The sequence below is a fragment of the Adiantum capillus-veneris genome, chromosome 17 (genome assembly GCF_014529385.1).
Source record: "Adiantum capillus-veneris isolate H3 chromosome 17, ASM1452938v2, whole genome shotgun sequence".
NCBI lineage: Eukaryota > Viridiplantae > Streptophyta > Polypodiopsida > Polypodiales > Pteridaceae > Adiantum > Adiantum capillus-veneris.
In genome coordinates, this window is record NC_140947.1 from 136,836,068 (window position 1) to 136,851,408 (window position 15,341).

The following is a 15,341-nucleotide window of genomic DNA, read 5'->3' on the forward strand; positions in this document are numbered from 1 at the left end:
TCGATGGTCTTATATTATAGGACAAGCAATATGGTGCGAACTTCAAAGGCCAAAGCCTTGGCAGGCTCAACACACAGAGATGCTTGTGCATTACTATCATCAGCTGATGAGGTCGGGTCCAAACAACAACACATAACTCAAAAGTGTTGTAAGGTACTTCAAGGACAACTTGCACACACACGGACGTGTCTGCTAGCCATCGACAAGGGCATTTCCAATAGGAGTAGATTGTAGAGGGTGGCATAAAGCTCTGACAAAGGGGAGCGGCATGGCACTAGGAACTTTTTGCAATGGATTTGGTGCTGGCGTTGAAGATGCGGATGATTGAGCAATGGCAACTACTACAACCGTAATGAGAAACCTTGTGAAGGAGAAAGGAAATATATATATATCTCTTTTTGAAAGGAAAATTACCAAAATACCCCTCAAATTTCAAAAATTCCCAAAATGCCCTTCAAATTTTTCAAAATTCCCAAAATACCCCTGGTTGTGAGATTAAATTTCTGTGAAAATTTGTAGTTTTTTATAAGAAGATAAATTCTTTATCAATACAAGATGCTAAAAATAGAATTTGAGTTCGTCATGTCGGCTTTGGAGATGAATTGCTTCATTATTTTTATGACCCGTTCAATTTCAAGCTTGCTCAATGGGTCTAGGAGCGCATTAAGCCGAATCCGCCCAGATGCTGCTGAGGTGGATTTTTTTCGCGCACAGATACTCCGTGGCAGATACTCTGCTGATGCTGCAGCATTCGTCACAGCCGTAGCCTTTGGTATCGACTCTGTGGCAGATACCCTGCCAACGCTGTGGCAATTGTGACACTGTGCACACGCTCTGGCAATCATGACGATGTATGGCAAACATGACAGAGAGAGCAAATTGTCAAGCAGGTAGAGATTTTGGACAGACAAGGAGCAGAAAAGATTAGGAGTACACAGAAACTGCTGGTGGTCATCACAGAGATCAGAGAGAGACAAAGATCTGTTAAACACTCTGTACATTGCATAACAGAAGGAGCTACATATTTTGTGCAGACAAAAAGGTCAAACCATCCACAGAATTTGCTTGATTTACATTATTAGAAAGTGCCAGAACTTCAAATAGGATGTCCAGAATTTATCATGCATTCTGGCTGCGATTTAGCATATTCGAAAACCTAGATAGTATTGCATTTAGCCGGTTGACTTGTGCTTTCGAAGCCATTAGTTCTTTGCCGAACGAGAAAATCTGCTCCTCCAGCTTTGTCACTTGTACGTCTGCAACATTGATTGCATACTCCTCAATAGTGTTTCTCGAATTATGTATCGCTTCAATAATTTCTGACCGCAGTGAACGCGTGTTTGTGCTTTGGTCTCCAAGTATTTCTTTCAAAACTGCAGCAAGAGCATCCTCTATCCTATCAATACGTGCGTCTTCTACCATAGCAAAAGAGTCATCAGGTTGTGTTTCGCTTAGATGAACAAGGCGGGTTTCGTTCTCTTCATCCATCTGATCGCTACAACAAAAATAAATCATCATGAGCTAATATCTTTTGGTCAGATTGAAAAGTAACATTGTTATTGCCAACAAACAGACCGGACTATGCAACTGTCGTTACATCAACACGGTGTACAAGCGGAACATTAGGAAATTTCGGAGGTCATTTGGAGGGCCTTCTAAGAAAATGTATTTTTTGCACTCTCTCTCTAGAAAAAATGGCAAATAAAAGAGCTGGGTCTTTCATAGTAAAACTTCAAAAAGTGTACTTTAAGTAGATTCCTTACTCTTCTGAACATTCGTTCGTAGTGATTGAGGGATAATCCTCTTTTCAGCTGCATTGAATGAACAACGTCAATATGGAGGGAATGAGGCTAACATGGAGGGATGAATCCGCAGCCGCTATTCACTTTCCATTAAACCTGCACATTTGGCTAATGGCGCACTCCTCAAATGGCACAAATGTTACCCAGAAACGAGCCAAATATCACCTTCACATTGATTTGGACAATGAGTACCAACCATTGATTAAGCGCAGTAAAACAAACACACATATACCTCCCGCTTCCATAGACACGCTCAGAGCTCAAGGAGCTAAACACATAGATATCTGGACGAGAGGCTCTCTCTACCCTAAGAATCCAATAACTAATGCATCTCCACCATTTGTCAATCCTACAAGCTTATTGACCTTTGCTGGTGATGGAGAAAAGGGCCTTCTGGGTTATTGTAAATCACTTACAAGAGAAGCTGAAACTTACAAGAGCATTCTCCAAGCTCAACAATGTGAGATTGTTCGCCTTTCACATTTACATTCTACAGATCAGGTTACCATTTTGCAACATAAAACAGAGGTACAAGAACTGAAAGGAAAGGTGCGAAGTTGTCAAATGAAGGACACCATCTTGGGTGGTCGTATCCGAAAGAAGAAATTGCGCAATCTTGAAACATTGCAGGTTGCATCAGGAGGTCTCAAGAAAAGAATCCGAGCATTAAGGTGATGCTTCTTGGTTGGCTACATTGTCTTAGTTAAGTAATCTTTTTGTTTTTTCTTGTTATGCATTGTTTTCATGTGCCTAAATAGTGTTAGTGAAGCAAATTTTCTGTTATTTACTTATGCATTGTCTTCATGTAGAGATTCAATCTATCCTGACAAGAAAAACATTGACCCCAAAGCCAATATAGGAAAGAGATTGAAGCCACTTATAAGTAGAAGCCTGGCAGCAAATATAGTACATGACAAGAAGTTTAAGGTTCTACAAAGAAATGTAGTGGACCGCTTTATTTCAGAGAACTTAGTGCCTGCAAAAGAGATACAAGGCACACTTGATTCACTTGGTGTAAGCAAAAGAGGATATTCGGCTATCCAAAAGTCTGTCTCATCCATCTTTGTTAGGAAGGGTATAAAATCCAAACTTCTACCATCAGCCTCAAGTGTTTGGAAAGAGAGGCTTCAGCTTAACGAGGCACAGGGAGACTATCTTGGACAGCCCTTTCATATTAAAGCAACTTACAGTGGCCATGGAGCGAACATGGCATATGATGAGTTCAACAATATTTTTATGGACCTGCGGATACTACAGAAGAGAATGGTGGAGTTTTACAACATCACATTTGAAGAGTCACGTGGGCTATTACATTTTGTGTTAAAACTGGATGAGTGTGAGCTTGTTAAAGAGAAAAAGCTAGAGCGTGTTACTATTACTTTAATGAATAGAGCCCTCTCAAAGTGTCCCAGTGATGATCCTTTATATTTTAGTGTTCAATCAGAATCTAACATATGGTGGCTTGGTGCGTTTGAGGTAAGAGATATTCTCAAGTAAGCTCAAATGTTCAGATCTACTTAAGTTTCATTTATTTTGTGTTGCAGGTAAAGAAAGAAGATCATGAGATTCTATATTGGGTGTTCCATCGAACTAATATTCCGGAGGTGATTGATCGACAGACTAACCAGGGAGAGGTACTACGTCTAGATGGAAGGGGAGACTTTCAAGTTCAGTGGCATCTTGCAGGTGACCTTAAAACATTAAAGTGCATGTATAATTGTGGAATGGGTGCAATGGCAAAGTCACCGTGTTTGTTCTGCATGGAGCCTGCAAAGGTCATGGACCCAAAGTGGTGGAGAAAAGCTCCAACACGTCACATTGAGGATCCTGCTTTTCGACCTGTTTTGAAAATACCACTTGTGAATGTCCACATTTGTACAATGCATGCCCTTTGTAGAATTGTGGAGAAATTGGTCTACTTATACATCGGGTTTTCTTGGAAGATTAAGAACTCCGCAGAACGACAAGTAGCCCTGCAGTGCTTAGAAATGGTATTGTCGGATATGGGGCTTCATGGTGGCAATGTGAAAATCCAGCGGGATGAAAAGAGATCAACTGCTGAGAAGGATGTCCCATGCAAACCATCCATCGGTGGGGTGAAGGCACGGAGGTTTTTATCTAAGCCCCAAGGTACAAGAGATCCAAAGCTAACAAAACATGGAAAAATATATAACACATCTTATGTTAGCAAGGTAGAGTATCAGAGCTGGAAAAAGCTACATATTGCAGTCAAAGACCACGAACCAACTACTCGTAACGCGAAGGCTGAGGTTTGGCGATCAATAGACATCCTATTTTTGATGTGCGACAAAGATGACTGGTCACAAGGTGATATGAACAAGTTCAAAGAAAATCTCAACCTTCTGAAAAAATCATTCAAGACAGCATGGACAGACACCCAGATTACTCACTACATGGTATTATAATGTATTTCTTTCTCTCTTATGTGCAAATATGTGACTGTAAAACATTCTAACTAATCTGTTTTCATATCCAGCACATCATCTTCAATCATTTGCCATATTTTATACAGAAGTATGGGAACCCGGCAATATGGAATACCCAAGGGATGGAAAAGTCTCATTACATGGCGAGAAATGCTTATTTCAGGCACACACGACATGGTGGCTCTCGAATCAAGGCTAACAGTTTGAGAGAACTATTTGAATGGTTCTATCGTAGAATCATTCATCGAATGCAGGCAAAAGAAGTCTTGGCAAATTCAGCAACAGCACAAGCCATCAGACATTTACAACAACAAAAAGCTAAAAGATCAATGGCATACAACAACTCCGGAGCTCGTGAAAGTCAACGAAGGTGGAGAGAGACAATGGTGTATGTGAATCACAAGTGGAGAAAGATACTCTGAGTGGATGACATTGTACAAAATTTATGTAATACATGATCTTATACAATTGCTACTTGAAGTGTATCAAGATTTTGCAGGTTCAATTTTGTTTTTTGGTACGTCACCCTTGTAACGAATCATGAGATGTTTGCCATACTCTAAAAGTTCATCTGGGTTTTGTCTACCAAGAGCTAGTGCCATTGCTGTGTAGGTGTAGTAATACGCTGCCCGACCACCTCTATAGCCTGGGCAGTAACCAAAACAATCTCTAGCAAACACTTTGTCCACAAGAATGACTTTATCTGCACTTTTGGGCAGCACCGGTCCACCCAAGAAGCGTGATAGTGTCTTGAATGTGTAAGTTGCTATTGAACCCTCTTGTGACATGGAATTGTGAAAAACTACTATCGGCGACTAGCAAAGCTTTGAAAGGTACTGTGCTAGGGCCGCATCCCTTCCTCGATACTCTCTTGTCCGGCGCCGAAGGAAGTCATCCTCGTCAGCAATCCAAGACTGCACATACAATGTCAGAAATGACACAAAGAGAGAGAGAGAGAGAGAGAGAGAGAGAGAGAGAGAGAGAGAGAGAGAGAGAGAGAGAGAGAGTTACCATGAAGCTCTCATCCTGCAGAAAGAGGTTTTCTTGCCACAGGTCTACAGATGTAGTTGATCCCTGACCTGAATGGTTAAACCAATCCTCCACTTCTTTGTTACTTTTCGATGGTCTTAGGCTTTGTCTTATTGCTTGGAAGGTGGCTTCATCAGGTAGTGTCTCCTTGTATTTTTCAGCTTTCTCAAAGCATCTTCGAAGGCATTCCATTGGATTGCTGGATGTTTCCATTGCCTCATCATCACTACTATCCTCTGAAACAAATCCACTCCTCTCCTCTTGGACTCTGGAAATAATAGCCAAGGAGAAATCCTCCCTTAAATAAAACACACTTTGCACATCATGTAAGAAGATATAGGTCCTGTCTCCAATCCTGAAGTCAGGCACAGCAGGCAACATCATCTGAGCATGCTTCTGAGTAAAGTTACTGACATCCAATGGAAGTTTGATTTCTGTGGTTTTCACAGAGAGCATCTTACTTCTTTGTACTTCAATTGCCTCAACCTCAAGGTCGACTGTGTCTTCAACCTCCTCGACTTCTTGCATATGAGTTGTCTCCTCGCATTCCTCATCTGGTGCTGCATCCTGCTCCTCTAACACATCATCAGGATTCTGCATGAGGAATCCAAACAGGCTGTTCAGGTAAATCATAAAGCCAAAGGCTTCCTGAATGAGTTTGCATTCTTTTTGATGCAAAGGGCAGGCTGAATGTTGGCAAGAGGGTGGTAATTCCCTATACTTCTTCACTCCCTATCCCTTTCCACCACAGTCATTTAAATGCACAAGAGTCATAGTAGGCAGAAAAACCCTTCCTACCTGCACCATCACTTCAAACTTATCTCTGTAGGACTGCAAGAAATTACTGTGTTGAGCTAACAGGTCTTCAATGTCAAACTTTGGATTAAACATAGAATGAACTAGATCATACTTGTCCCCAGCACCACAAGATGCTGCAAAATCAAACAGCCTCTCATCAGTTGCAGCTGGGTCTTCCAGAGAAGACACATCCTCTTTGTCTTTACATTTAGTTGCACAGGGACTTCCTTCTAGCACATCTGTATCATCTGAGAAGTCTATATTCCTCTTTCTTGTATTTCTCTTCAGAAGTATTGTAGAGGGCACCACAGCCTTGTAGGGTGAGGGATCCTCTTGCCCTGGTGACCTCTCTGATTGATCTTCACCAATTGACTTTTCTTCAGATATGTCCTGACAAAAGTCAACAGTTCTTTTGGCAGATACATTAAGCAACTGAGCCTGCAAGGGTTGAAATCCTGGCACAAGCTCTGGATCAGGTTTCAGCCTCTTCTGCCTACTAGACCTTAATCCTATTCATCAGGAAACATGACAAGTCAAAACCATCAGGAAACATGACAACTCTGCCAAAACCAAACCATCATGATCTCTCTCTCTCTCTCTCTCTCTCTCTCTCTCTCTCTCTCTCTCTCTCTCTCTCTCTCTCTGATAGATATAAATATATATATATATATATATATATATCTGTCTCTCACCAAAGCACAAACAAAAACACACCTAGTCTCTCTCTCTCTCTCTCTCTCTCTCTCTCTCTCTCTCTCTCTCTCTCTCTTTGTATTTTTCTATTTGACTAAAGGCGTGCGAGGAAGGAAAAGTGCATTTTGCAACTCTCTCCGCGCGCCTTAAGTACAAATGAGAGAGTCATAACAATACTAACGGCGCGTGGAGAGAGCTGGAGCCAATATTTGGTTGGTTATGCGCGCCGTTAGTAACGTGTACAGAGAGGGTAGGGAAAGAGACAATGTATATATATCTCTGTGTGTGTCTGTGTGTATGTGTGTCTGTGTCTCTGTCTATGGAAGTATGGGTATTGAGGTGTGTGTGTTGATCAACAGTCTGGGTTTTTCTTTGTTTACACACACACACACACACACACACACACACAATTTGTACCAACTGTTGGAAATACAGAGAGAAAGAGTGAGAGATCACCTTTTGTTGGTGGGGTTTGCAGGAACTCCAAGGGAGGTGTCTCCTCCATTGCTTTTCTGTGTGTCAAACTGATTCTGTCTCTCTCCCTCCCTCTCTCTCTCTCTCTCTCTCTGAGAGTAAGGACTCCCTCTCTCTATCTCTCTCTCAATCTGTGTCTCTCCCTCTCTCTATCTCTGTGACAATCTGATCACTCTCTCTCTCTCTCTCTCTCTCTCTCTCTCTCTCTCTCTCTCTCTCTCTCTCTCTCTCTCTCTCTATTGTTCTCTCTCTTTCTCTCTCTCAAAATCACACTTATAACGGATACACACGGCGGCGCCCCACGTGTCACTATAAATTATAGTATATTTGCATGCTGTCACACGTGTGGTCATTATTGAGACCGTATACTTTTGTACGTCATATAAAGAGCTCAAGAGAGAGAAAAACCACACCTCGTGAAAGAGAGTGAGTGAAAGAGAGAGAGAGAGAGAGAGCCGTCGTCTGCGTCTCCGACAGCAAGCCCACCCATCGACATAACGAAGGTCTACCTCTCCCTCTGCCTTTGCCTCTATCTCTCTATCTCTGTTTCTGTCACCCACATAGACACACTCACAAACACACACACACACACACACACACACACACTCACAAACACACAGACACACATCTTTAAAATACAAACACACACACACACATACACACCCACACACACACACTCACAAACCCACCCACACACACACCCACACACACACACACACACACTCACAAACACACTCACTTACACACAGACACACATCTTTAAAATACAAACACACACACACACACACCCACAGACACACACACACATACTCTCTCTCTCTCTCTCTCTCTCTCTCTCTCTCTCTCTCTCTCTCTCTCTCTCTCTCTCTCTACCAAAGGCGCCCGTAGAGAGGCATACCCGTAGTGCATGTCTCTATGCGCGCCGTTAGTACTGTGCATTGACGAGAGAGAGAGAGAGAGAGAGAGAGAGAGAGAGTATGTGTGTATTATTTTACCCTATACTAACGGTGCGCGGAGGTGTTTGTTGAGGTAAAAACGTGCTCCGCGCGCGCCTTTAGTAATGCGCACTCTCTCTCTCTCTCTCTCTCTCTCTCTCTCTCTCTCTCTCTATAGCTTAGCATAGCTAAGCTATAGAAAGGAGAGAGAGAGAGAGAGAGAGAGAGAGAGAGAGAGAGAGAGAGAGAGAGTCATAGAAAGAGAGAAGGGGATAGAGACTCTTCTTTTGGTGTACAGTGAGATGGCTAGAACAAAAGCCACTGCAAGGAAGGCAGGCAAGGGACCAGGATTAGCATCTAAAGCAAGTAGCAGATCTGCAACCCCAAAGAAAAGACCTAAAAAACCAAATAAAATTCTGAAAGGGCCAAGGATGAAGAAGCTGCAAACCTGCATGGGACTTTTCAGAGAAATCAGAAAGGCACAGAAATGTGTAGATTTATGCATACCAAAGCTGCCCTTCCAGAGGATGGTGAGGTCCATATGTGATGAAGCTACCTGGGGCACCAAAAGGTGGAAGGTGGTGGCATTAATGGCTCTACAGAAAGCAGTAGAGGACTTCCTACTGGAGTACTTCAGTGACATGACCATTGTTGCAGCCCATGCCCACAGGGTTACTATAATGGACAAAGATAGTGAGACACTGAAAAGAATAAGGTGGAGGTATGACAAACTGCTGGTCCCCAATGTCTGCAAGGATAAGAAAATGAGGAAAATTTTGTTATACCCCCCGGAGCTAGTGCCACAACTCACAGTTGTAGATGTCACACATGATGTGAATACAAGGGCAAGGGCAGAGACTATTGCTCGCCAAACAGAGGACATGAGGGAAGCAGAGCTTAAGGAGAAATCAAAAGTAGCAGTGGAGTCCCAGAGGCAAACAGAGTGCAATGTGACCCTGTCTATAGAGGCAAGCAATCAAGAAACTCTACTTTCAATGAAGAATGGTTTGCTTGCAGAGATACCATTTGTAGATGGAGCCAGAAAGCTAGCTCTGGAAAAAGTGGACATTGATTTATTGCAGAATCCAGATGCTCAGATTTCAGACACAATTATCTATGCTTGTCTTAAGTAAGTGTTACTATCTTGCTAGCTTTGAAAACTCAGATAATAGGTTTGCTAACTCAGGTAGAGTCTCTGCAGCCTGATCAAAAGTCAACTCCCACTGCACACTCACACAGAGGTGTTTCTCATTGATCCACAAATGTCAGTAATTATTAGACAAAAGAACAGTCCATCTGGGACCTTTGAGAGTTGGTTTCTCCACTGTGCTATGCTGGAAGTTACTGTGATCATCTTTCCATATGAGAACAACCATCACTGGAGTCTCATATGCCTTGATGTTGACCAACCAGCAGTGTGGGTGTTCAATTCAATAAAAGGAACCCACCCTGAAATTAGGTTGTAAGTGTTTTGTATCAGAAAGTGTTTCTTATAGATATCCATGTAAATTTGAAGCCTCATGCTAACATCTTGACATTGCTTTGTGCAGTTGTATAAAGAGGTTGTTGCTTGCCTATGGCAAGCTATGTGGAAGGTATGAACTATACAAGGCCCCAATCAAAGAAGTACCTGTCCCAAATCAAACCGATGGGAATTCTTGCGGCTGGAGATGTCTTCTCCATGCAGAATATGTCCTGCAAAGCTACTTTGCATTAAAACCTTTCATGACTAAGGTACCCATTTGGCAATGCATTCAGTTAGTTTTGGTTTAGTCTATAAAAGAATTCTCACCATGTGGTCTTTCAATTTTGCAGAGTGCTTTAAAAAACTACACATATGATTATTTGCAAAGATACCGGGTAAGTTTAATACAACACCTGCTTACTATGTCTAGCCCTAGAGAGCTTGAAGATAGCGGCTTGGATGAGCGCACTATTGATCTTACAAAACATGACGTGCCACCACGACAAACCCCTACATCCGATACAGTGGAATTGCAACGGGCCGAGGGGGTCATATCAGCAGAAGATGAAAGAGCCGAGGATGAGGAAAGGTCAAATGAGCATATGGAAGGTGCTAAGGTTCAACCGGAGGAGACAATGAAAGAGCCAAGTCAGCCAGTGGAGGAGCCAAAAGAGCCTATGGCTAAAACCCAAGATGAGGAAAGCAGGCCTATAGATGAGCAAAAGGATATGGATGAGGAAAGCAGGCCTAGGGATGAGCAAAATGATATGGATCAGGCAAGGATGTATGAGGCAAGCCGATCAACCGAGGGAGACGAAAAGACCTTGGAAGAAACCTTGAATGAGGCAGAAAGAGCCATAGGGGAGACCCCTGATGAAGATGTGAATGATGACTATGAAGATAAAGCGGAGGAGAGCAACAACGACATGAACACTACAGAGACCCAGTATGGACCCTTGCTACCTGTAGATACGGTTGTTCCGGTAATGTCTATTCAAGTATGGCAAAATATGTTCAGCTTCTAACTACTTATATGTACTTGTCAACTTTTACAGAGGTTGATTATCTTGGACGTCAATGGATTGCTGCTGATGCGGGTGCCTCTCGGTGACAGAGGACCCTTTGAGGATTTGCAAACGTTTCGGATGGGAACTTGTCGAGTCGTGGTTCGTCCAGGAACCAAGGAATTTATTCAGTTTCTTCTTCCGCGCTTCAGAGTTGCCATATGGTCTTCAATGCAAAGGCAAAACTTGTCGCCACTAGTTGCAATAGTTTGCAGTGTATGCCAAGCTCACACGTCAGATTTTGCCTTTTTGTATGATCAAAGAAAATGCGTTACCGTTGAGGGCCACTACCACCCTAAAAAACCAGGCTTACCTCTTTTGTACAAACCGTTTAGCCAAATCGGTGTACCCTTTGATGCAACTAATACACTACTAATTGATGATACTCCTGAAAAGGGAGAACTAAATCCGCCGGGAACAACTATCTCACCACCTTCTTTCGAGGGGCATTCCTTCGATTTTTACCTTGAAGACATTCTGATTCCATACTTACAAAAATTGTATCTCAGTCCATTGTTCACGGACGAGTTTGTACTTTCTAATGAGTTAAGATGATTCTTCTATCATGTCTTTGTCTTGTCTAACATATATATATATATATATATATATATATATATATATATATATATATATATATATATATATATATATATATAGAGAGAGAGAGAGAGAGAGAGAGAGAGAGAGAGATTTGACGTGGTAAAGAAATGTATTTCAAGCACACTTTTTCACAGGGCACAATTGAAAAATGAGATCAATAAACTTCATGTCTTGAAATTCATTTGTATACACTTGGGTTCACAAGAATATCTGTTACATTGACACTACTTCAACCCGACCATCCAACTCTTTGCACAAAATATCTTTTTCCCTTCGCCGCATCACCTTACGGCCAGCTAAGAAAAAGGAAAAATCTGATAGGTCCTTGTCCATTGACTCTTCAATGATGTCATTTCGCAAATGCTGAAGACTGCATAGCTCCCTTATTGTAACCACCAATAGTAGGCCATGCTCTTTATCAATCACTTCCACATCCACAGTAGGATTATCTTCCAAACCTGCAGAAACCTGGTCCATAGGAATGTACTTACCGTTTAGCATTTGTGATCGCATATACCAAAATGAGAGTAACAGTGATTGGCTTGCAATCATGTACTTGACAACTAGAGTATCAAGCGCGACCTCGCACCGTAAACCAATCTCTTCCTTTGCATACCATCCTTTGTCAAGAAGTTTGTCACAGGATGACTGCTGAAATGACTTGCACATGAACATAGTTTTTGTAACTCGGATGTTGTAGCTATGAAACAGCTCTATGAAGAGTGCAACAGGACAAAAGTTTGCAATTCTAACCAGTTTGGTAGGAATAGAGCTACGAAGAGACCTTTGTATATCCTTGTAGAGCTTACTTTGCATTGCCTCCACCATTGTTTCCTCGGGAACTGGCTAGTCCACAGTGTTCCAATCGGTTGATAGAGGCACTTTCACCAACATGCCATTCTTATTCCCTGAGCTGAGTTGGTAAAAGTGGTCATAAAAAAAGATTCCCTCATCAGCCAGTCTTTTGCTGCTCCTCTATGAGTACTGTAGAGAACCAATGTGGGCATGAACAACATGGAAGAGGCCTATTATGCACTCCACAGGTTCCCATTGCTCATAAGAAGAGGGATAAACATCTGCAATATATATAAGAAGAGTTAAACTAAGAGTATCAATAAGTACAAATGACAAATCTAATGTAATTGAGCTGTGAAGAATGGAGACATTACTCATCACAAGCGGGAGAAACATTGCAAAATATATAAGAAAAGTTATAATGAGAGCATCAGTAAGTTCACATGTCAAGAGTACTTACAATTGCAACGTGGTTGATGTATATCTGATACATTTCCACCGTTTGCTATCACCTCTGGATGGGTAAACACATGCTGAACAAGAACTTCCTTTACAGATCTTTTGCCGATTTCAACTTTGAAATCCAACAACCTGGCCTTCCATGCTGAGCGGTAAACGTTGATACCACTAGACCTCTTGGGTCTTCTTGGTTGCATGAGGACCCATGAACCTTTGTTTATCCTTTGTCCAACCCATTGGTTCTCTGCACTTATTGAAGCTGGTATTGTAATTGAGGATATGCTACTACTTGGCCTTCTAGGCAAAGTGCAGTTGTTGGTTGTTGGTGTGAGAGACAGTAAACACCTGGAGGCTCTTGGGCGAGAAGACGTGGACGCCATAATTCTCAGAGAAAAGCTTTAGTGGAGGGAGATTCACTTTGAAAGCATTCTAATGGAGGGAAAGTGTTTTAGAATTCCAATATCTTGTGCGGGCTTAATGGTCACCCTCCAGTACGTTAATGACCATAAGAGAATATCAGAAGTGGGACCACATGCAAGCACCTAAAAGCTCGGTAAAAGGAAGGAAATTACTATGCTACAATCCTAGTTTCGTGAAAGTTTTATGCTATTTTCCTATTTTTTGAGTCTTTCCACGTACTTTCCTACGTAACGTAGCCTTCATGCTCATTGGACGCGCTCTATTTTTCTCTCTCTTCATATGGCCCTCCAAATGACCTCTGAAATTTCCTAATGCGAAATCATCTCCTATTTCTGGACTTCTTATTGCGGGTTCGGCATGAAAATCGTTGACAAGAATTCTCAATGGACTACAAAAGACATACACGATTGTCAGAAAGTTCACAATAGATGCAATCATGGTTAGGCTATCATAAGCATACCTTTGTGTCTCTTGCCAACGGGAGTTGAACCACTCGGCACGAAATTGACTGTTCAGATAGGCATCATCACTAACCAATATATTTAAAATGTCTTCATACGTTGTTGTGGATGGGTATATCATACATCTCCACAATGCTTTGATTTTTGCAAGATGCATTCCACGGCCTTGGTAAGGAGTTATCCAACATGATGATGGGTAGTAATTCCCAGTCTTCAACATTATATGTAGTGTAGACAAAAAGTAGTTTCCTGCTGGATGTCGAAGCTTAAATTTCCAATACATTAGCGCTCTATCAAAGATATTTGCTGGTGTTAGGCAGACCCTATTCTTCAACTGATCAACACCATATAAGCTATACAATTCTACACCGGCATTCACATCGTCACTAGTTATATTGTGGACAACCTTTTGAAAGTGTGGTTCATCTTGGTCTTTCAGACAATAGCCTACCATGCCTTCAAATGTATGCATCTTGTGCTGCTTTAGCCCACGGCACAAAACCATTGCACCTGCAGGTGCCGATTTAGCCCAACCTAAGTACGCTTTTATCTTCCTATTGACAGCAATCAATGAAGTTGCCCAAATACGGATAATAATTTGTAGGTGAAGGTGCAGTAGCACTCCTCCTCTCTCCAATGCACATAGTCCTGCTAAAGTTTCTCTTTCAAGAAATAACTGCATGCACCCCAGCAACCCTACATCTATATCACCACCGCCGACAGATACGGTCACACTGACTTCCATTACTCTCGCCTCCGGTTTCTTCAGTTTTGACGAACCGACATTACAACCTTCAGTATTCGTGATAGGTTCCGTCGCTTTGCCCCGCGCCTCAGACTTTAGCTTGGCCATTCTCAAGCCACCTACTGTGTGGACACTGTCAGACACAAAGTGGCTTCAGCAACGCCCCCATCAAATCCACATCAGCAAACTATACACAACATCTAAATACAGGCTGTGGTAGCTCTGTGCAAACAAATACTACTCACTGTGTGTACCCAATAGCCTGATATTTTCCCTCATTACGTACAACACCCAAAACAGAGAGGATAAGCATTGTACAGAGCATCTAAATACAGGCTGTGATAGCGCTGTGCAAACGAATACTACTCATTGTGTGTACCCGATAGCCTGATATTTTCCCTCATTAGGTACAGCACCCAAAACAGACAGGATAAGCACTCACGTGTCCTACCATATCCAGCAAAGAATGCATGGCGTATGCAGCTAAACATAGAAGCAAACAACCACCACCTGGTGCCGACACCAGCAAAACAAGACAAGAGAGCTCAGCACAAGTACCACAGATAGGATAAGCACTGACGTGTCCTACCATATCCAGCAAAGAATGCATGGCATATGCAGCTAACACAGAACCAAACAACCACCAGCTGGTGTCGACACCAGCAGAACAAGACAACAGAGGTTAGCGCAGTACCTATGTGTGTCATGACCACTTGGAGAGAAGTCCAGGGAGGAGCAGCTCTGAGGTACACTGCGAGCAGGCCGTGAAACATGCTCCGAAAAAATCCACCCGTGCCTCTCTGGAGCCTACCTGCGACGCGTCGCGCGTGACAAATCAGCCCTGCATGGATTAATCGAGACAGCATCTCGATAGATTCTATCTATTTCAGCTGCTTCCCAAAATTGGGGCGCCATACTTGTCTTTTTTTGTGAGGTAATTTGTGACAAATTACATGCTAAGCACTCAAAAGTGGATCTCAATTGTCAAAAACAATAAAGATCTTGAACAATCCAATCAAAATAAAAACAAGGGTATTTTGGGAATTTCCACAAATTAGAGGGGTATTTTTCAAAAAATCTATGGTGGAGCATCAATCACATCCGAAGCAATATTATTTCATGATTTCACACAAGTGGTCGAGTCAAATGCAATG

At 42.2% G+C, this 15,341-nt stretch overlaps 1 protein-coding gene across 1 annotated transcript; it reads right to left on the bottom strand.

The window, feature by feature from the left end:
- Positions 1-1,119: 1,119 nt before the first annotated feature.
- On the bottom strand, positions 1,120-14,295 carry LOC147438148 (uncharacterized). Its single transcript, XM_086486706.1, has 2 exons — positions 13,724-14,295; positions 1,120-1,495 (listed from the first exon to the last, which is right to left on the bottom strand). The coding sequence occupies exons 1-2, from the start codon at positions 14,293-14,295 to the stop codon at positions 1,120-1,122; spliced, it is 948 nt and encodes a 315-aa protein (XP_086342832.1).
- Positions 14,296-15,341: the final 1,046 nt, after the last annotated feature.